Raw genomic sequence first — 22,140 nt, 5'->3', positions numbered from 1 at the left:
AGAAACAGCAGCCCCCTGCCCACCCCTGTACTTCGTGTCCCTTCCGTTGGAAGGGGGGGGGGCGGCACCGCGCCGCCCCCCCCCCCCCCCCCCCCAAAAATGCCACTCTGACACCAAGGGGTTTATTTACTAAACCTGGTTGACTCAGAATCTTGTCCACTTCTGCATAAAAACCAATCAGCTTCCAGGTTTTATTTCTGAAGCTTAACTGAACATGCTGAGGTTAGAAGCTGATTGGCTACCATGCACAGGTGCCCAAGATTCTGAGTCAACCAGGTTTAGTAAATAAACCCCCAAGTGTCAGCATGCCGTATACTGGCGTATAAGACGACCCCCGACTTTTGAGAAGGTTTTCATGGGTTAAAAAGTCGTCTTATACACTGGAAAATACAGTAGTTGCCTTCTCCCTGTCACTTGTAACCAAATTACCTGATTATCCTTTATGGGACCAATATGCTCCTGCTTTGCCTTTTTACTATTAAATATATATAAACATTTTTTTGTGATTAATTTTATTCTTCTTCACTATGTGTCTCTCGTGGTCTATTTTTGGCTGTCCTGATCGTATATTTATTTCTTAGTGCATTCCTTGTAGTTTTGGAATACTGACTGTGACCCCTTTGCCTTATATTTTCCATGGGACAGTTTTTAACACTCCCAATTTAGCCACCCAGGTTTGCACTTATTATTTTATATTTTTTGCCCATTGGAATACACCGAGCAATGCCCTTAAAGTAGAATTCCAGTCAAATTCTAACTAAGCCTAAACCTACTCCCATCCCCATTCCAAGACAATTTCATCTACCCTGTAAAAGAAAAAGTGTATACATACCTATCCAAAAGCTGCTCCGGTCCCAGTGCCGGCTTCAGTGTAGAACAGGGACAGCCGACAAGGTTCCCCAATAGTAAGCCAATTGGTGACATTACTGCCGAGGCTCAGCAGCAGTTGTCGTTGCCTCTCCTCTACACTGAAATCGATGATGGGACCTGGTCATGTGACAGAAGAAAATTCAAAATATGAAAGAGACATCTTTTCATTTACAGGGTAGACAGAATAGTCTTAGAATGGGAATAGGTTTATGCTTTGTTAGAATTTGACTAAAATTCCACTTTATAATGTTCTTACCTCACTCCCACTTTTCCTCCGTGTTTTTTGTGTCTAGAAAATTCTCCCATTTTATGGAGCACAATTTGGTAAAGTTGGCCCTCTTGAAATTGAATGTTCTTTTCCTACCCTTGCGTCTCCTTTTCCTATCATTTACGGTGAATGTAATTACCCTGTGATCACTGTTTCCTAAGTAAACCCTTATTTCCATGTCTGCAATCTAATCTGTGTTTTTTTGTAAATAGTAGATCAAGCAAAGCCTTATTTCTAGATGGGGCATCCACCAACTTATACATGCCATCATTCTGCAAGACATCTAGAAAATGCTAAAGCTTAGATGTCTGAGCAGTTTCATCTGCCCAGTCAATATCTGGATAAACAAAGTCCACTATGATAACATAGCTCTGCCTCACCACCATTTCTATCTGTGAAAGGAGAACAGTTTCCTTTTCATCGTTCAGGTCAGGTTAGGGGGCCACTATTAATTTCCCGTTTGTTTTTCCCCCTAGAAGCTCCAGTCAAAAGTATTCAACCTTCTCCCCTGCCCCTTTAATAAGTAGGCCCTCATATTCCCTATCAAATCACTCCTGACGTACATGCACACCCCTACCCCTCTTCTACCTACCCTATCCCTCTGATACAGGAAGTACTACTGGAGAGTCGCAAGCCAGTCATGTTAGCTGTCAAACTATGTTCCTGATACTGTCACAATGTCGAAATTCTCTTTATGTTTCAGAAGTTTCTGTTCTATTATTTATATTCAATAAACTCCTAGCAATTGTGAACAAGCCTTTAATTTTGTACTAATGCATATTATTTTTTTCCCTGTATGTTCGAAGGCTCTTACAGAATTCTTTCAGCCTATGAGCATTAGTCCTAGGCAATTTTGCTATACTACCAACACTGACAACAGTAGAACCCTCTGACCCTTGCTCACGGTCTGGAATAAATACCTCTGTTCCCTATCCCCCTATCGCCTAGTTTAAAAGTTCTGCTAACTTTTTGGCCATCTATATGATCTAACCAAAAATAGTAAATGTGTGCCTGAATATTTAATATCTCCATCCCACATGTATGTATTTCTTTACAGTTTTATTCAATAAATGTACTATGGGCAATTCCAACAAAGAATTGACACTATCAGGAGCGAGCTATAGTGGTAAAATTCTAAAAAATTGGAGAAGATCTTAGGTAAAAAGAAAGTGTCCTCCTGCAGCACCGTAAAATTAAGCTGCAGTCTACCGACACAATTTTGCCATGTTTCACAAAGGTTTTGTATTTAAGGTGGGCTCCTCAGATTCCAAACTAATCTGAAAAATGACAGGGAATGAAAATCTGAAATCTAACAGTGGCCTAATTAGTAGCAAAAACAGGTTTACATAGGAATGAAAAACAAATAGGAAATAATTTGTCAGTTACCTCTAAATTCCAGGCCTCTAAGCTGAAAGGTAACAAGACCATTGCCAATTTCGATGAGATGGACCAGGGCATTAAGATAGTCTGAGGCCAGGATAAAACAGTCTCCTGTGTTGTAATTACCCCAGCGTCCAAGCAGCAGGTCCCCACAAAGACTGTGCTGTAAAGAGCGTGTCAGGTGCTCATAAAATATTGAATTCAGGTTGTTATCATCTGACCCTAAAAACAGAAAGGAATAGTTTCGTCATAGTTCACAAACATTGTCTAAGAAAGAAAAAAAAATGGTTTAAACAATAGAACTACAAGCAATTTAAGATATTTTGCTTATTTCAGGTCTACAGGATGCAATATTAGTATTCAAAACCAGCCTTTACTTGCTCCTTGAGTAGTAAATACATTTGCACACCTGGATTCCGGTCAAGCTGAGAGGCAAGTCGTGTATTTGAGTGATCCACACGTTTTGTGCTGCAACACAAAGTTATAATCATAGTCACCAGAATGAATGGAAGAAAAATACCCCATATCCCCGTGTCAACTCTGGCCTGCTTACAATTTATGAGAATCCCAAACTAGTGATGTACTCACTTAAATTATCCTCTCATATTGGTCCTCCCTAACACTTCTTATTTTGTACTTTCAGAGGTGATATTAAAAGGCACACAAGCCTAAAATCCCTCCCTAACAGTGTCCCCAGTGCCTACTTGGGAAGATAGAAAAAATCTGCAGCAATTAATTTGGTTTACGTGGCATCCACAATTCACAAATCCAGAAGATGAGCCCAAGTATATTGATAATACTTCGTGATATTTTAAGAGTGCAGCGCTTATAATATAGATAAGTAAACAATTACTGGATGATTTCTAAATAAAGTGCTTAGTATACCAATATTACAGAAAATAATGGAAAATAAATGACATTCCGATTAAAATGAACAGACATATGGTTATAAATGTCTAAATAAATAAAGAAATAAGTGACAGTCCCAATAATTATGAGTAATCCGTAACGTGATGGATTTTCAGATGTGGAATATTCTATCCTGATATCTCACTGATGCATAAACAGATATTCCGGTGACGTGCGGGATATGATAAAAATGCACACTCACCAGATGCGCATTTTAAATGCACAGTATAATGTGTTGAAATCAGCCAGAGGTCCCTTTTAAGGTGGGTTGAAATACAGCCTGGTGTGGATATCCCTCCTCTGGATTCTGGGATGGTTATATGTCACCCAGGTTCCTGGAATGTTAAATGCTCAGTGCAGAGCCAGAAAAAAGGATGCTCATAGTGTAGTAATCGATAATGAATTGGTTTATTGTGCAAGAGATAAAAGCATCCATGGAATATATGCAATACAGCTTATAGCTGACAAGGAAACTGACCAGCTGGAAAGTTAAGATGGCCGCTGGACCTCCCGTGATCCGACGGCGTGACATCACGGTGTGTGGCTCCTCCTTAACGTGTTTCTTACCAACGTACGTTGGTACGTTATAAGCGCTGCACTCTTACAATATCACAAGTTATGTCAGAAGGTATATGGTTTCATTTTTAGTGTATTAGCTACTTCCATCATTAAGCTCTTGCTGAGTCCCTTTGTTTATATATTGATAATACTGTCTCTCTATGAAGGGTGGTATTCCACAGTAAAAGTTAAAGTGTAACTGCAGTTACACACAATCTGATTTCCTCCATCAAAAGCAGCTGGAAGCATATCAAAGGGAAAATATGTTTACATGCTGGGCCTGTTCATGGTTATTATCATATGTACAACATGGACAGTCAATCTCTATGGCTGTGACCACCACATTCATGATTTTTCAGAAGACTCCATGAATGCTGTAAGCAGTAAACAGTGTTTGGACCTGGGCAGGTAGAGGCAGTAAAAAAAAAAAAAAAAAAAAATGTCCTCAGGTCTGCTTTACCTTTACATAATATCTAGTTATCTGTGTAATTAGCTATACCTTTAACAACTTTGCACACAAACAAACCTGTTACATTACACAAAAAATATAACAATGTAACAAATGGCCCAAGCACTTTACCTCTCATATCAAGCAAGCGTGGCCAACATAATCCAGTCATCTGAACCAATTTTTTTTTTATTCTAGCATTTGTCCCCCTTTCTTTTCAGTTTGTCCAACAGTAAGTGTACATCTGTACTCCACTTACTTGTAGTCTCTCTCCCAGAACTTGACAGGTCGCACGTATGATGTGATGAATATTGCACTCCCAAGGAAAGGGTTAAGAGGTGTTGAAAATACAGCAGATACAATTGCCTGGACGAAAAGCATTGCAGAATCTAACGCTGAGTTAAGGATGGAAACTGCAACTACAAAAACCAGTAAGTCAACCGAGTAGAACCTGAACTTATTTTAGTCTGGTAACTAGTGTATGAACATCATATCATAGTAATGAGTTATTTTAATTGCACCATCAAGATTTTTTTTTTCAAGTAGCATCAAGAATGCACAATTTAGTCATTATGCGAGGTGTGACAATTAAATTCCTGAATGCTGGTGGCATTCTCACTCAAGCGTGTTTTGACATGTTCTAACTTGCACTTGCTGGGTCACAGATCAGCCGGCTCAGTTTTTACGGACTAGTAGAAGAAATAACGTGTGTGCATTGCACTGTTGGAGGAAAATGAGTGACAGGAATCTAGAGCAGCGGATTAACATTAAATTTTGTGCGAAAATTGGCAAAAGTGTGAGTGAAGCTTTAGCTCTGTTACAACAGGCTTATAGTGAACATTCCATGAAAAAGTGTTTTTGAATGACATAGGCAATTTAAAGAGGAACACCACAAAAACAAAATAAGTGGGCAGCCAAATATGCAAAGGACGGATGCAAACGTGGACAAAGTGTGAACCCTCATAAGCTTAGATCAAAGACTGAGTTTGCAAATACAGAACTGAAGATGAGCAGGGAAACCCTGCAGCAGATTTTAATGGAGGATTTGGGCATGACAAATATTTCTGCAAAGGTGGTACCATAAATCTTTACAGAAGATCAGAAAGAATGTAGTCTTCAAATTTTATCCAATGTATTGAAGAATGCAGAGGTGTTTGATAGGATTATTATCAGAGATGAAACATGGTGTTTTAAGGACACACCACCTGGGTGTGTAAACTATAACCCTAGCCTAGTTCATAAGTCCTCAGTTTTGTTTAAGAAATGCAGAGTAACCAAGAAATTGAGGGAAGGTGACCTGTGTCTTGTTCTGTACTCCAAAATATGAAATTTACATGCAACTCAAAATTACTCTTAGCTTAACTGTACAGTAAAGGACAAAGACTGAGCATTCATAGACCCTGGGTTGTTTGTTATCTGTTTCTAGCAATAGGGAAGGAAAAACCTCTGCACTGTTAAGATCTGGTTTAAAAGCCACCAAGACAGGGAGCTCCTTGCTTAGCTGGACAGGAGCATGGGTAGGTTAACAGAAGGAGCATGCCTATTCCAAGTCAATAGGATGTTGTATTGGAGTGCTCTTGAATGAGATTGGGCAAATGGTACAGCCTTGAAGGAGGCTATCATGAGGCCTGGAACTTTCATGAAGAATCTCATTATGGGATGTCTTGTTGACCTCAGTCCCAAAGTATGGACTCTTAGAAAAACATTTTTCTTTTCTGGAAGGAAAAACCGTTGTTTGGGACGTGTCCAGTACTACACCTAAATAGTCACGGCGAAGAAAAGGCTGGAGAACAGATTTTGTTTTTTTTAAACTGATTACTCAGCCAAAAGACTGGAGCAACTAAATTGCTGATGATGGAGGATGGGTCCTTCATAGAATATCAACTAGATGGCCAGCGACTTGAATGCCCAGAAAAAAGAAGAGGTATTAAGATCTTTGTAAATACTCTGCATTTTTTTTTTTTTTTGTGAAGCAATCTTAATACAAATCTTCTGTACCTCTCTCAATGATCTCTGAAAAGTTCTTCAAAAGACTAAGTTCCATGGGGATGGACAACGGCCATGGACCTGTATAGCACCCTGCAACTGACTACACACATTGCACTAAGTGCCAAAGTGAGCGCCCATGCAGGATCCAGTGCCCGAAGCAACATAACAGGCCAACCCCACAGCCTAGGGTCGCAGAACAGCTCCCAAGATTTAATGAGGTGGCGCTGATTAGAATGTACTGCTTCTATTTATGGTACGAAAAGGCAGAGGGGAGTTGATTGAAGAATTTGAAGATAAAATAATGAAAAATAAAGCTATGAGTGATTTCCCCATGAAGAAGAGGTCCTTCAACACTGGCAGAAAATGGAGGACTCATGAGGTAGGGTGCTCTCAAAGGCTTGCCAATGTCCAATCACCTGAAGGTATGAGCCTATGACCCAGGATCTGTGAATAGTTTGTCTGTGTCCAGTACTGTACAATTAAGAAATATTTTTTTTTTCAGTGTTTTTACAGATATGTAAAATACCAATTTAACAAAATATAAATTTGTGTCACTCTTTATAAAAGTTGTTTCTATGAATACCTGTAATTCATATGACAAGGCAGCCAAATTTGTTCTTTACACTAAGGCTGTTTCCTGCTTATCAGTGCTACACAAAGGTTGTGCTTTACTGCATCTTTTCCTTATTCAAGTCTATGAGTTCAAAGATTAGTTGATAACACACTTCCTGTGTTAGCGGATATCTGGAAGGAATGGTACACAAGAACCCTTTGTTCATTTACAGCTTTATATTTGATACAACAAAATTATGGAAAAGGTAGCAATATACCAGTGCACAAGCAACAGATACACTAATATGTGCTCACTAGAAATATACCACAGTTGCAGACATCAAAGAAATTTGTTACCTTGAGGTCTGGGAGCATCAACGGAAATGTTTGAAGCCTAGATTAAACAAAATCTGAAATTAAACTGTTATAAAGGATACGAGGTACGGCAAATGGCTGGGCGAAGGCATGGAATGCTGATCCCCATGTAATCTGCCACGGAGCAATGTATGTGTAGACAAAACGTAATTTGAAGAACAGCTCCCAAAGCTGAAGTGTTAGGTATAGGGAAAAAAATATCAGATTGAATAGTTCATTTTGAAAGCATTTCGATTAATATGACATAAAAATGGACAGGAAGCTTAAATCTGATCTACAACCAGGAAAAAAAAAAAAAAAACTCCCAATTACTCCACCACCCATTTCAACCTACAGCTTTTGATATAACATAAGGTTTCTAAGGCCCACATATACAGGTGAAACTTGAAAAATTAGAATATCGTGCAAAAGTTCATTTATTTCAGTAATGCAACTTAAAAGGTGAAACTAATATATGAGATAGACTCATTACATGCAAAGCAAGATAGTTCAAGCTGTGATTTGTCATAATTGTGATGATTATGGCTTACAGCTCATGAAAACCCCAAATCCACAATCTCAGAAAATTAGAATATTACATGCAATCAATAAAACAAGGATTGTACATAGAACAATATCGGACCTCTGAAAAGTATAAGAATGCATATGTACTCAGTACTTGGTTTGGGCCCCTTTTGCAGCAATTACTGCCTCAATGCGGCGTGGCATGGAAGCTATCAGCCTGTGGCACTGCTGAGGTGTTATGGAAGATCAATCAGCACTGTCCAGACAGAGGGTCGGGGGTCATGCAATCTCATAGGGCAGTCAGAGGAGAATGAAAACTCCTCCTACAAGTTTTAACCAGTGCTCTGCTGGACACTGTTAGAAGTCACAAGACTGCTATATACTGCTGATGAGAAAAGGTATTTAGCAGTTTATATTTAGTAAAATAATTGCATTTCCATGTCCTGTGTACTGTGGGAAACCAGATATAGTGAATGCAGGATCCTAGTAACAATTTATATAAATAGAAATTGGGATGGTTTCTCCTGGTGAAGGGTCATTTAGAGGGTATTATGGTGTCTTTTTTATCTATTATGCCCCTAATACGAACCAGGTGGCCTTTTTCTGTTCTCTTTTCAAGTCTCTGTTTAATGAACTAGAGGGAAATGTGATCTTGGCAGGGGACTCAAATGTGGCCTTAGACCATATACTCGATAAATCCCATGTAATTAAACTTAAATAACTTTCTAAGCAAAGCCGCAATTTTGTGCAGCTTTTATATCGCTATAACCTGACGCATGGAGGGAGGCCAATCCCACCTCTAGAGACTCCTCTCACTTTTCAAGGGCTCATAGTCATTATTCCTGTATAGACCATGTTTTCCTCCCCTTGGACACGACCCTGTACTTTTAACGCTCTCTAATTTGACGGTTAAAATGGTTAAACCTCACTGACGAATAAACGAGTCCTTACTAAGTGATGAAGCCTGTTGCTTGGAAGTGGATGAACATCTCAAGTCCTATTTTGCCATTAACAAAGCGGAAGACAAATCCCTCCATTAATTTGGCAGTCCATAAAGCCTTTGTTTGGGGTGTTATTATCCAACTGTCCTCCTGAATTAAAAAATCCCGTGAAGGGTGGATCTCTACCAATCTAGAGAATATGGATCGTTAGCAGCCCAAAAGAAAATTACCCCGACCTTGGATCTTTTAGCTAAGGTGGAACATGCTCGGCTGGAGCTTAACCTTTTCCTTACCACAAGGGCGGAAAAGCAACTGCGTTGGATGAATCAAATATTTCATGTGGAGGGATAGACCAGGTTCGCTTCTTGCACGTAACCTTACCCCCAAATTTACCAGTAGACAGGGGGGGGGGGGGTAATATCACGTAGGATCCTCAGGTCATTTGGGAATTGCACGATGTTTATGCTTCTTTATATAGTCCCTCGCGGCCAGCAGAACCCTCCTCTATTTGATCCTTCCTAGAGTCCTTGCCTGTCCTTTCTTATTAAATCACTACCGTTGCATAAATCCCCGGGCCCTGATAACCTCCCAACCAGTACTACAAAACTTTTGGTTAACATTTACTTCTTCATATGACTCTGTACTTTAATTAATTGTGAAGAAAGTGTGGTCCCGTTAGATGAGAACAAGGCATATATTAGTGTTATTCCTAAACCCCACAAAGATTCCAATGATGTTCATAATTACTGTCCTCATTAATTGTGACCTGAAAATTTTAACGAAACTCCTAGCTGTACGCCTTAATTCCTTTCTGGCACAATATATTCATAAAAATCAGTCAGGATTTATTTTGGGTTGTCAAACGTTGGACCAGATTCATAGATCTATTACCCTGATATCGGCTTCCCATTCCAACTGAGATGCTTCTCTCTCCTTGTCACTTTTACTTCTTTTTCTGGACCCTCATAAGGTCTTCGATAGTCTGACGTGGGAATATCTATTGCGCCTCTGAGTGTAGACTGTAAAAAGTATTTAATGGTGAACATAATTAAAACCACTCGGATGTAGATGGTAAAAAGTAGGGGTTAACAATGCACAATGCCTCGCAGTAATCTGGATAGCAGGGAGTGCTGGAGAGGTGTCAGAGTGGAGCCTGTAGTGCAAGCCTGGCGAGTCCACTGCCCCGGAGTGTACAGGGACTTGCCAGGCTTTCACCTTCAGGCTCCATCTCGCATTGTCCCAGTGCTCCCTGCTGTCCAGCAGAAGGTCACACAGACTTGCCAGGCATGCACTACAGGCTCCAACTCTGACACCTTTCCAGCGCTCCCTGCTGTCCAGCCAGCATTCCTGCTCTCTGGTCCAGATTACTACTAGGCTTTGTGCATTGTTAACTCATTATGAGCCTACTTTTTACCATCTACATGTGAGTGGTTTTCATTATGTTCACCAATAAATACTTTACAGTCTACACTCAGAGGTGTAGTTTTTCTCTTCTTGTCCACTCCAGAGTCATTGCTTCACTCTACCAGAGCTCACTGGGCATTTCCAGACCGTTTGTTCCTCCGCCAGCTCCTGACCCCATGCTCAGCCTAGAGACTATGCGGACTGCTTATTCCATGCGCCTCTCATCCTCTTTTTAATGTGGGAATATCTATTCACTACCCTTAAGGCCTTTGGACTACGGTTTCTTGCTCTATTACATTCGCTATATGCTAACCCCTCGACCCAGGTCTCCATCAAAGGCTACAAATCTTCAATGTTCCCTATCTGCAGAGGGACTAGACAGGGCTGTCCACTTTCCCAGCTGCTTTTTGCACTAGCAATTGAACCCTTGGCTCTGGTAATTCGGTCTCATACCCAAATTCATGGCGTCCATTGTGGCCAACAGGAACATAAATGTGCCCTATTGGCCGATGATGTTCTTATGTATATTACTTCTCCTTTGATAACCATTCCAAATTTACTATCTTTATTACGCCAATTCTCCATTCCTTCTGGGCTGTCCCTTAATTCCCAAAAAACGACTGCCCTTAATGTTTCCTTACCCATATCTGATGAACAGCAGCTTAGATCTTCCTATGATTTTCAATGGGCGAATATATCTTTACCCTACTTAGGAGAACACCTCACCAATTCCATCGAGACAACTTTGTCAGGCTAATTACCCTCCCCTCTTTAAAACACTTAGGGACGATCTCCATCATTGGGCTGATAATTATTTGTCCTGGTTTAGTAGAGTTAACTCAATCAACATGACATTTCTGCCTCGATTACTCTATTACTTCCGGACCTTGCCGATAGCAATTCCACGACGAGACTTGTGGCTACTACAAGCTGAGGTTTTTCGTTTTATTTGGAATAATATACGGCCTCGGATGAACCAGAAAACGTTACATGCTTCTAGATCGCGGGGTGGTATTGGCCTTCCTAATCTCCACGCGTATTTCCAAGCAGCGCAGATCGCCCAACTAGCTAATATTGCTGTTGGGGTACATACTCCCCCACTGGGTTTCTGTAGAAGCTCTTTCCTGTTCCCCTTTGTCTATTGGGGCATTACTCTGGCTTCCTAGTCGATTGCGTCCTCCTATATTGTGCTCCACCTTGTCGTTCTCCTTGGCAGTGTGGGACAGGGTACGCCACCACAAGTCACTGGCATCACCACATACTATTGCTCTGATCTTTTGCAACCCTGAATTTGTGCCTGGATTAACACCGGCCCTTTTTCAATGGTGGATCAATAAGGGCTTCCTGAAGATAGCAGACAATCTTATTGGTTCTTGTATACATTCTCTGCAATATTTTAAAGACAAGTTACATATGACTACTACTGAGATCTTTATATACAACCAAATTGTCTCATTTATCCACTTGAAGCTCGCTTTATTGGACGAGTCACCTTTGCTCACCGCCTTCGAACTATCCTGCAGGAACAAGGATTCCCCAAAGGGTCGGGTCTCTGCAATATATGCTCTCCTCACTGACCCGAATTGTAAACTCCCTTACATGGAACATTGAGAAAAATATTTGGCTGTCAACTATGAATTATCGGAGTGGCAAGATATCGCCTTGGCACTGTCTAAAATGTCTATCAATACTACCTTAATTGAAGCTAATTATAAAACTTTGTTGAGATGGTATCTGGTGCCTACCCGGATAGCGAAGATGCATCCGTCTGCCTCTGCGCTGTGTTTCTGGTGTTGTGGCCAGGTTGGGTCTATGATTCACATCTGGTGGCAATGCCCGCTTGTAACTAGATTTTGGATTCGAATGTTCAATTTGGTAAACTCAGTGACAGGTATAAATATTCGCAGATCCCCGGAGAGGGCGCTCTTTCACAAATTTCCAGATAAAGTTCCCAAGAAATCTCATAAATTGATTTCTTATATGTTTCTGGCAGAGATAATTACTATAGCTAGATACTGGAGGCAATCAGTCATGCCACTTAATCATGATCCAATTAAGTTTCTTTTTAACATAGTCAATGACAAACTCACCTGTGTCCTCCACAATAATTCGAAGAAATTTGATCACACATGGAACCCATGGATCCAATACCTTTCTGTGCCTAAATGACCCTCATCTGGACTTTCCTTTCTACTCTTTTTGTACTGCTCTGCATTTTATTCTCTATGTTGGCAAGGCGAGATATACTTGACCTCAAATTGGCTGGGATTTATGTCTTGTCTTAACTGTCACTTGTTGCGGTAGACTTTATTGTTTGAGGTTTCTCTGTGTATATACGATGGCACATTATTCATTGATATTGTTTGTTTTACTTATGTCTTTTTCTTTTGTAAAACTGTTCACTAAAAACCACAGAAATATAAATAAAATACAATTTGTTTGGCATGATCAGTCATATTTTCAATATCAATGCCACAATTTCACAATTTCTGCCAGGGTATGCAAATTTTGAGAACAACTGTAAATAAACTGTAAATAAACTGTCTGGCTTAAAAACAACTGGCCAGTACAAAATTAGTTAACAAAAACTGTTCATGTGTTCCAAGAAACAGAGTAAGTAGTGAAGATGATGAAGTCAGGCTGCTAATCACAGCCTACATATCAAAGCCACCTCTACCTTACCCTGTGAAAAATCCTTTGCTTAAGTCAGGAGCCTGGGGAGGCCAAGAGATTGAGACGGGTTTACCGGTTGACTTTGCACTAAAATTTAAATTTTTCCTGTCAAAAGCAGCACAGTTTTGTATGTTTAAGCTGCATGGTAATTAAAAGGGCAATCAAAACTAAATTGCAGAGCATCATGAAAGTGCCTTTAAGCTTATATTTTTTAGGAATAAAAAGGTTCATTTTAAAACAGTCTAATATCTAGTCCAAGGGGGCTTTTGGTCTTCACTAATATTTGTCTACTGTTCTATTTAAGTATTTGTCTTTGAAGATTGGCTATAAGGAGCTCTACTATGGGAATGATGAACATATCTAAAGTGTATCAGGTATACCTTAGGCCAGACTCGCATAGCTGATTTGAAACATAAATTAATCGGTAAAAGGGGAAACCTTTCTAGCAGGTTCAATACATAAGCAATAAACTGCTCAAACAGTGAAATAAACACATTTCAATTCTACCACACACATACATGACTGTGTTGATTAAAACATTTGTAATATATCATAGGAATGTGGTAGGTAGCCATACAATACCTTGCTGAAAAGTATTGACATAAAGAATAGGTCCAGCAGAAGCTTCTCTGAGCACTCCTTGTAATCAAATGTAAAGAAGAGTACTGTGAAGATGAATGTGGCATATTGGCAGGTGGGGCTGCTATATGAAGACCTTAGAAGCTTCATCCCTGCAATGGTGATCATCAATGCACCAACCCTGTCAATGCAAGTGAAAGGGTTACATCTTATCTGGTGTATACAACATTGTTGCACTTCTCAACTTTATTTTCAAGTTAAAAGTACAACTAAAGGCAACAATTTATTTCTCCGTTTCGGACAGAGTGGAGAAGAATTACAACATCAGGTAGTTTTTAGTGCTATCGGCATTATCGGTTTGTCCTGTTATCCATTATCAATGAAAGTGTAAGTAAAAGAAAATCCCACATTTTGGGTTGTCCCCAGAAAAGTAATAGAGGGGAGGACATCCAATTGGGACAATAGTTCTGGTGACCTGGGGGTCCCCACAAGATTCCCTTAATTTGCAAGAATTTCCTCACTCCCTGTTTCGGCTATGAGACAGGAAGTGAACGGAAATTTCTCCAATGGGACACAAATGGCAAAATGTAAACAGAGGAGTTATGATCCTTCCTTACTCTATCCAAAATTTAAAAAAAATGCCTATAGTTCTACTTTAAGCTTCCAAAACACACAACCTTGCAAGTGCATACAAGATCAATCTGTAAATTAACTGCTACAGGACAAAAGTATAGGTGAACTTTTTTACATAAAATTCTTTACTACCCAACCTGCTAATTTCATCTAAACATACCTTCCATTTAAATTTGGTCAGGGCCAGATAATATTTGTAGGCTAGGATTTTATGCTTCTCTGCAGAAGTGGGTTGGACCCTTCTTCTTAAGCTTGCACCTGTGTATGGCACTTTCACAAAATATTACATTTAATGAAGGGCTTTACTAAGGGAATGAATGAAATTGAAAGAAAATATACCATTACTTGGGTCCATTCACACTGGCTTAAAAAAAAAAAACTCCATTATGAGTGCATTTTGTACTAGTGTTTAGACATGTTTAGCGTTCTTTTTTTTTGTCCAGAAAGCGGCTTTCAAAAATGCAAAACAGAAGTGATTTTTTTCTGCCTCTAAACGCTGAACTTAACATGTGCCTCTAAATATCCTAATGTGCTTGGACACATAGAATAACATTAGTTGCTCCAAAGGCAAAACGCTCCTCTAGGAGCAGCATTTTAGTTTTTTTAAGTCAGTGTGCATGGACTCTTAAAGTTAAACTACAAGGAGGATACTACCTCACAACGCTCCCTCACTGGCGCAGGAATCTTCTCCTGTGGTTTTAGCCATCTTCTTTGACATAGAATAGACACGGCAGCTGTAAGCTGAGCTGCGCATATGCAGTTCAGTTTACATTCCAGGCATCACTGAACAGACAGATGGGTATGTTTTATTGCAGAAGAGACATTATATATCTCATCTACAATAAAATGCCTGCCTGCACATAGTATATCATAGCAGAATTTGCAGGAACTTGGTTGATTGCTATAAGCAATAGCTCTACTGCTTAATTTTTCAGCCAGCCCTTATGTCATCAGCTTCTAAAAAATATTCCTTAAAATCAAGATGTACAATTGGGGTCAATACTAAAACATTGGTTATTTCTACAGAGGTGCGAAATGGAATATTCCATATATATGATCCAAAAGCAACAACATAAAAAAAGAGGTTAAACCTGTGGTTCATCTGGATGGTATTTTATTGGCCAGGGGTAGGCAAACCTTTGAACATGGAAGAGATCAAACATCAACAGGAAGTAGCATCTTTTTTTTTCTCCAAACAAATGAATTAGCTAGGCCCCAATAGAATGTAAGAACAGCATGATGAAGAAAACTAAAAAAAAGGTATAATAAAACAAAAGTAACTGTAAAAGTATAAACCTAGCCTACCTTAAAAAGTTAGGCTTGGTAAGAAACTTGGTATTCTCTTTCATTCACAAATTTTTTCATGTCTGGAGAGTAATTGGTCACTCCCAGAAGTCTGATGCTGGAGTCCATTATGAAGGCAGAACTGGTACTGCAGGCTGATTGCTCAACTAGTTTCCAGCTTGGCTGGCCTCAACACTAGACTGGCTGTCTGCTCTGCATTCTGGCCAGCGTAAGCAGTAGGTAGAGCAGTGCACAAGGATAAGTAGGGCACACTCCAGGAAGGAAGGATGGGGGGGGGGGGCGCAAGAGGGCACAGTATAGGGCGGTCTGTAGTCTAGAATACATAAGAAGTTTCCTTATGCAGTGCAGCATAGCTTACCTGTACACCCACCTGTTCACAATATTCTTCACTGGAATACTAATCATATGGTAACACTATGTCTATTTATTTACTCATATGACACTATTTGCTTTTCTAATGTTTTTTACATGGTCCATTTGCACAGCTAATTGTCTTTGATCGTCAATCTTCAAAAAAAAAAAAAAAAATCTCACTGTCCATCTGCAGAACCATTATCCAACTATATGTAAAGAATTATAGGGTTTCTGTTTCTCTCTTTCCTAAATATTTTCAACATTTCTACATTATTTTTAGTCTAGTAACTCATTTTATTATCAATTAATACGGTTTTTATGGAGTGTAAAGGCAGGCGTCTCAACACTTTTGGGAATATAGTATACATACCCAATTTACTTAGGATCGCTTTTTCCCTACATTATATCCATGCATTTGCCCCAATAAGGTCATCCAAATAGTTCTTTTTTACTATTATTCATCATTTATTACTTTCATTTATTATCTGTACGTCTTACTGTACATGTTTTATACACTGCTCCTCTGAATCCATTTCAATGCCCCTTTTTATTTACATATATCCCCTTGGTCGCTCAGAAATTGAAATATGCTCTCCCACTCTTATCTATGTGTTCTTTACATGTTTTTTGTATATCCTCCCAGGATGTTTTTTTGTATAATCTTCCCATGCTGTTGTTCTTGCTCAAAGAGAGGATATAGAGATGCTCTTATGCTACCTGAACAGACTCCTTTTGCCAGTCAAACCACTGCATTTTGCAAGCAGCATGCCCAGCCCCCTCTCTCCTCCCTATTCATAAGCATTCTATCCAGTCCCCATATATAGTTTGCCAAAGGGGTGGTCCCTGTTGCTCCGAAATACACAGCCATGCCCTCCACATCATTCCACTGCTTTCCTCTGAATCCCCGCTTTGGCTCCAGAAAAACAGCGCGCACTGGCTTCAGAAGATGCTCCATATCCCAGCCACCTCTCAGACTTACCTGCAGGCTCCAGTAGCGCTTCCACAATGTACTCTGCACACTACTCCCAGCCACTTTCTGGCACTGCTCTGCCTACCCAGCCATGCCCCTGCCGAGCTCTGCAGATCCCTACAGTGGATATTACATGCTTTTATCTAAATAATAAATGTAATGGCCAATTTTAATCTTTCCTCATTTTATTAATATATCAACACTTAGTTGGTGGTGCTCCCTGTTTTTTCTTCTCTTTGTGGCACAGGGAAGCTGCTGTGACAGATCTACCTGGCACACTGATGCACGTCGGTCCTCCTCTCTTGTGTTACTTGCAAGCTCCTGGGATCGACAGGGCCAATGGGGATAAGAATGTTATTTTTTTTGGGGGGGGGTCCCCATTTTAAAGTAAGAAAAGGGGCTTATATTTAAAGATACAATCCTGCAAATAGCTGGAAAAAAAACAAAAGAAGAATTTGAATAATTTACTCACTCAGCCCCCAGTTTCTTCGGACTGCCTATTTCCTTGGCACCGTTGCTCAGTTCATTGAGAACTATAAGAGGATAAATAACATTCTTCTCTACAAAAAGCAGCCAAACATGAGCCTTCTCGAACCACATCATATGAGCAGCATCTTGGGAAAAAAAGCATTGAGCTCAGAATAAAAAACATTTCAGAGATACACATTTACAAAACCTAGCTGGTAATTGGTTGTTATAAAGATTAGAAAAATGAAAGCAGACATCTAAATGGTTGCTAGGTGCAACACAGATATTTCCTTCCTCTTCAGTTTCTTTAAACACTTAGTTCACCCAAAACATGAAAAACTTAATGAATAGAATACTTCCTAATTGGTGACTGTAAGAAAACAAGAGTCCTCGTTCGTTAATATGTATGAAAAAAATGAGTGTCGGGGCCAGCCACTCATGTGATTGCTGTATGACGGATTATATGCAAGTGACTGTGATTTCCTGTGAGAACCAGCAGCCTCCTACTGCTTTCCCACAGCTAATCGTTGGTATCCCGTTGGGGCTCTTGCATCTAATCAGAGGCAGAGTGCATTCGCAGGTGTGAAAGCACCCTTACCCTTCAGATTCTGAACTGTCAACTTTCTTATGCTGGTACCTAAATGACCAGAAAACTCATGCTTATTTCAGACATGTTGCTGAAAGGAAGCCTAAGTGAATAGAGTGTATTAAAGTGGAACTCTAAGCACAGCCAAAAAAGAATCTCTAGTCAGCTGTACTAAGGGCTGGTTCACACCACATGAAGTGGGACTTCGTTGGGTGGCTATTACGGCACAGTCTCACCACATAGACAAGGCAAAACTCCTTGTCTCCTATGCAGTTGCAGTGGTGTGTGGCTTGATTACCAGGTGAAAATAAAAGAAAGCAAGCGTAAAAAACAAAACAAAAAAACAAAAAAAACAAAAAAAACAAAAACAAAATGTAGCCATCACATCTAAAAATTGGTAAACTGCATACTGCTTTAAAAAAATTTTAAAATTGTGTACAGAGCTCCCTCTAACCGCTTTCCCGCTGCCCTATAGCAGAAATCCTGCTACAGGGTGGAAGGGGTGCGAAAAATCACACGTGTGTGTGAGAGAGATTCTGAATTTCTGGGTAGGGGGCGCATGCACGCGCCCTACTTGCGCCGCCATTGGCGGCCTCGACTGTCAATCACCGGGTCCTGGCCAGTGATCACAGTGTATCACTGACAAGGGGGAGACCTGTATGTAAACAATACAGATCTCTCCCGTCAGCTCCTGCACACTGCTTTGTATGGCTCTGCATAGCAGAGCCATACAAAGCAGTGTGCTTACAGTGTAAAACACACACAGCGAAACAGCACACAGTTAACCCTTTGATCACCCCAGATGTTAACCCCTTCCTGCCCAGTGTCATTAGTACAGTGTCAGTGCTTTTTATTAGCACTGATCACTGTATTGGTGTCACTGGGGATGTCAGTGACAGTTAGTCAGTTCCCCCAGTGTCAGAATACCCTCTGCAGTCCCGTTATAAGTCACTGATCACCACCACTACTAGCATATATATATAAAAAAAAAAAACCTAGTATATATACCGCCATTTGACACTATAACTTTCACGTAAACCAATTAAATTACACGTATGGAGATTGGCCTAAATTTGACAATTTTTAAAAAAAAATTTTTACTGGATATGTTTAATAAGCAAAAAAATTTTTCTCCCCAAAAAATTGGCGGTCTTTTTTTTATAAACCATATAAATGCTGCGCTACATTCAAAATTAAAGTGAATGTGGAATCCGATAATATAAATCAATATAGTGACAATATTATGTAAATAAATATATAAGTGCTTAATGATAACAAAAATTATCACATCTATCACATATATAAGCACTATCACACATATAAGTGCTTAATGATAACAAAAATTATCACATCAAACACCCCAAAAATTATAAAAATACAAACTTAAATCTATACGCATGTGCATAAATTACACATACATATAGTTATATCACACGTGCAAATGTGAAGTGAAATAATGGCTTATTAAACGCACAGAAAAACAAATCTATAAATGTTGAAGGTGAAATAAAAAAAATGTGAAGTGAAATAATTGCTTATTAAACGCACAGAAAGTCCAATTAAATGTTGAAGGTGAACAAAAATGATAACGGTGTTTCCAATAATACTGCAAAGTGACCACAGGTGAACCAAATCGTGCAGGTATCTGAGTGTAGATAGAGCTTGTGAATCCAACCACCTTCTGGATTAGCCTCTCACCTCATCCCTTCGACCCTTGCGGATCAAAGAGCAATAATGGATCCCTCTCACAGATCCTCCAGGCACCACAGCCTTCCGGAAACGCTTTTCAAATTTCAATAATCCCACTCAAGCTCTTCTCCAGGTATAGGTGAAACATCAATCCCTCAGAACAAAAAGAGGAATCCTCCCATAGTGTAGTATATTTATTTATTTATACCATAGGAACATAAACTTGTAGGTAGAAAATTCCACTTACATAGCAGCCAGTCCACATGAGACCCTCATGCTCTCAGATGAGGATAAATCTGTGTTGTTGGGTGTACAGCTGAATAACAGGTGTACCAAGATGGCCGCCACGCCGGAAATACGTCACCGCGCTTACGCCGACGCGTTACGTCACAATATCACGTGACTTCATCAGGGCTGACAGCCCTGATGAAGTCACGTGATATTGTGACGTAACGCGTCGGCGTAAGCGCGGTGACGTATTTCCGGCGTGGCGGCCATCTTGGTACACCTGTTATTCAGCTGTACACCCAACAACACAGATTTATCCTCATCTGAGAGCATGAGGGTCTCATGTGGACTGGCTGCTATGTAAGTGGAATTTTCTACCTACAAGTTTATGTTCCTATGTTCCTATGGTATAAATAAATAAATATACTACACTATGGGAGGATTCCTCTTTTTGTTCTGAGGGATTGATGTTTCACCTATACCTGGAGAAGAGCTTGAGTGGGATTATTGAAATTTGAAAAGCGTTTCCGGAAGGCTGTGGTGCCTGGAGGATCTGTGAGAGGGATCCATTATTGCTCTTTGATCCGCAAGGGTCGAAGGGATGAGGTGAGAGGCTAATCCAGAAGGTGGTTGGATTCACAAGCTCTATCTACACTCAGATACCTGCACGATTTGGTTCACCTGTGGTCACTTTGCAGTATTATTGGAAACACCGTTATCATTTTTGTTCACCTTCAACATTTAATTGGACTTTCTGTGCGTTTAATAAGCAATTATTTCACTTCACATTTTTTTTATTTCACCTTCAACATTTATAGATTTGTTTTTCTGTGCGTTTAATAAGCCATTATTTCACTTCACATTTGCACGTGTGATATAACTATATGTATGTGTAATTTATGCACATGCGTATAGATTTAAGTTTGTATTTTTATAATTTTTGGGGTGTTTGATGTGATAATTTTTGTTATCATTAAGCACTTATATGTGTGATAGTGCTTATATATGTGATAGATGTGATAATTTTTGTTATCATTAAGCACTTATATATTTATTTACATAATATTGTCACTATATTGATTTATATTATCGGATTCCACATTCACTTTAATTTTGAATGTAGCGCAGCATTTATATGGTTTATATTCACTTGATCACTGGTATATGATTTAATGCTAGCAGCTGTTTGGGGTTCATATATTTAATTTGTATTATTTAAAACACTATATTTGGAGCGCAGGAGGGTCACACCACTAGGTCTTTTTTTTATAGCGCAAAAAAATAAAAACCGCAGAGGCGATCAAGTACCACAAAAGAAAGCTCTATTTGTGGGGAAAAAAAGAACATACATTTTATTTGAGTGCAGCGTTGCATGACCGTGCAATTGTCAGTTACACGGACGCAGTGCTGTATCGCAAAAAATGGCCTGGCCAGGAAGGGAGGTAAATCATCTGGAGGGCAAGTGGTTAATAAGTTGATGTTACAGAATACTGAGAAACGCAATATCTGAAATTTATAGCATAGCTGAAAAAGCTCTAAACTTGAATAAAATGAAAATGTTGATAGTATGCCACAAGAAACACCTTAAAAAAAAATCTAACTTCACTTACTTCGAACTTCAAATTGGTAATATTCCTTAGTTTTTAGCAGCGGGTGAGAGAAGCAGTGCCAGGGAAGTTGCTTGCGTACTTGTGGTAGAACGTAGTGAGTTAGGAAACCAACTGAACCAACTACTGCATAGAGAACGTAACTCAGAACAGGCTGAAAAAAAAGTAGTACAGTGAATAATTATGTAGATATTTTAGGTAGGAATTCTATTAAGTGGAATGTTTTTGTTTTTTTTTTTAATACCACTAGTAAACCAGCAGCCATAAAAAATTTGATGGGAAGAGGAAAGTCTTACCTGTAATGCTGTAAACACAGTGCTGACATGAATAGCAAAATACAAAACTGCAATCACTATACAGACAACCAGATCAGACTGCAGTCTCTCATTCTAGGAAAGAAAAATATGAATTGTAATTAGATTGCACTAAGCAGAATTCTATCACATAACAGCAAGAACAAGTAACATGTTATAAAATATAAAATGGGAATCATTGTAAAATATTACTAGAAACTGAAGTATCAAATGTATCCAACAGCATTCTACAAATAACTGCAGGTACCACTATAAAGTTTTTCCACAGACTAATTTATGGGACAAGTTTTCCATTTAGACACATTTATACTTTGTCCCAAAAGACAAATAAAAAGTACTTTAACAGAATCAAGTTTAGTCAGGGGTCAGATGTCACCTAAACTTGCTGCTGCTCTGTCAACTGCCTGACTGTGCCCACAACACAGTAAGGTGTTTGTAAAGTGGGAGGACAGGAGGGTGACGGAGAGCAACTGTCATATTTAGCAAGACTATGCAGATTCCAGCACAAGTCCAGTCTACATTTTCTCTACTACATA

The 22,140-nt window shown here is 39.5% G+C and overlaps 1 protein-coding gene across 7 annotated transcripts in view; it reads right to left on the bottom strand.

Annotated features, from left to right (window-relative positions):
• Nucleotides 1-22,140, bottom strand: part of PCNX1 (pecanex 1) — a 236,382-nt gene that overhangs the window by 52,729 nt on the left and 161,513 nt on the right. For all 7 annotated transcript variants that reach the window (XM_089686842.1, XM_089686844.1, XM_089686845.1 and 4 more), the window contains 8 exons: nucleotides 21,587-21,679; nucleotides 21,294-21,444; nucleotides 17,185-17,326; nucleotides 13,454-13,631; nucleotides 7,412-7,520; nucleotides 4,693-4,822; nucleotides 2,928-2,986; nucleotides 2,525-2,740 (listed from right to left, as the gene is read on the bottom strand). In XM_089686842.1, coding sequence (XP_089542968.1) covers nucleotides 2,525-2,740; nucleotides 2,928-2,986; nucleotides 4,693-4,822; nucleotides 7,412-7,520; nucleotides 13,454-13,631; nucleotides 17,185-17,326; nucleotides 21,294-21,444; nucleotides 21,587-21,679 — 1,078 coding nt within the window. The remainder of the gene's footprint in view (nucleotides 1-2,524; nucleotides 2,741-2,927; nucleotides 2,987-4,692; nucleotides 4,823-7,411; nucleotides 7,521-13,453; nucleotides 13,632-17,184; nucleotides 17,327-21,293; nucleotides 21,445-21,586; nucleotides 21,680-22,140) is intronic.

This window comes from Staurois parvus, unplaced genomic scaffold (genome assembly GCF_062004578.1).
Source record: "Staurois parvus isolate SC_StPar_1 unplaced genomic scaffold, SC_StPar_1.0 ptg000414l, whole genome shotgun sequence".
Taxonomy (NCBI): Eukaryota; Metazoa; Chordata; class Amphibia; order Anura; family Ranidae; genus Staurois; species Staurois parvus.
Note: the sequence above shows the minus strand (reverse complement) of the source record. Positions and strands in the feature narration are given on the sequence as shown.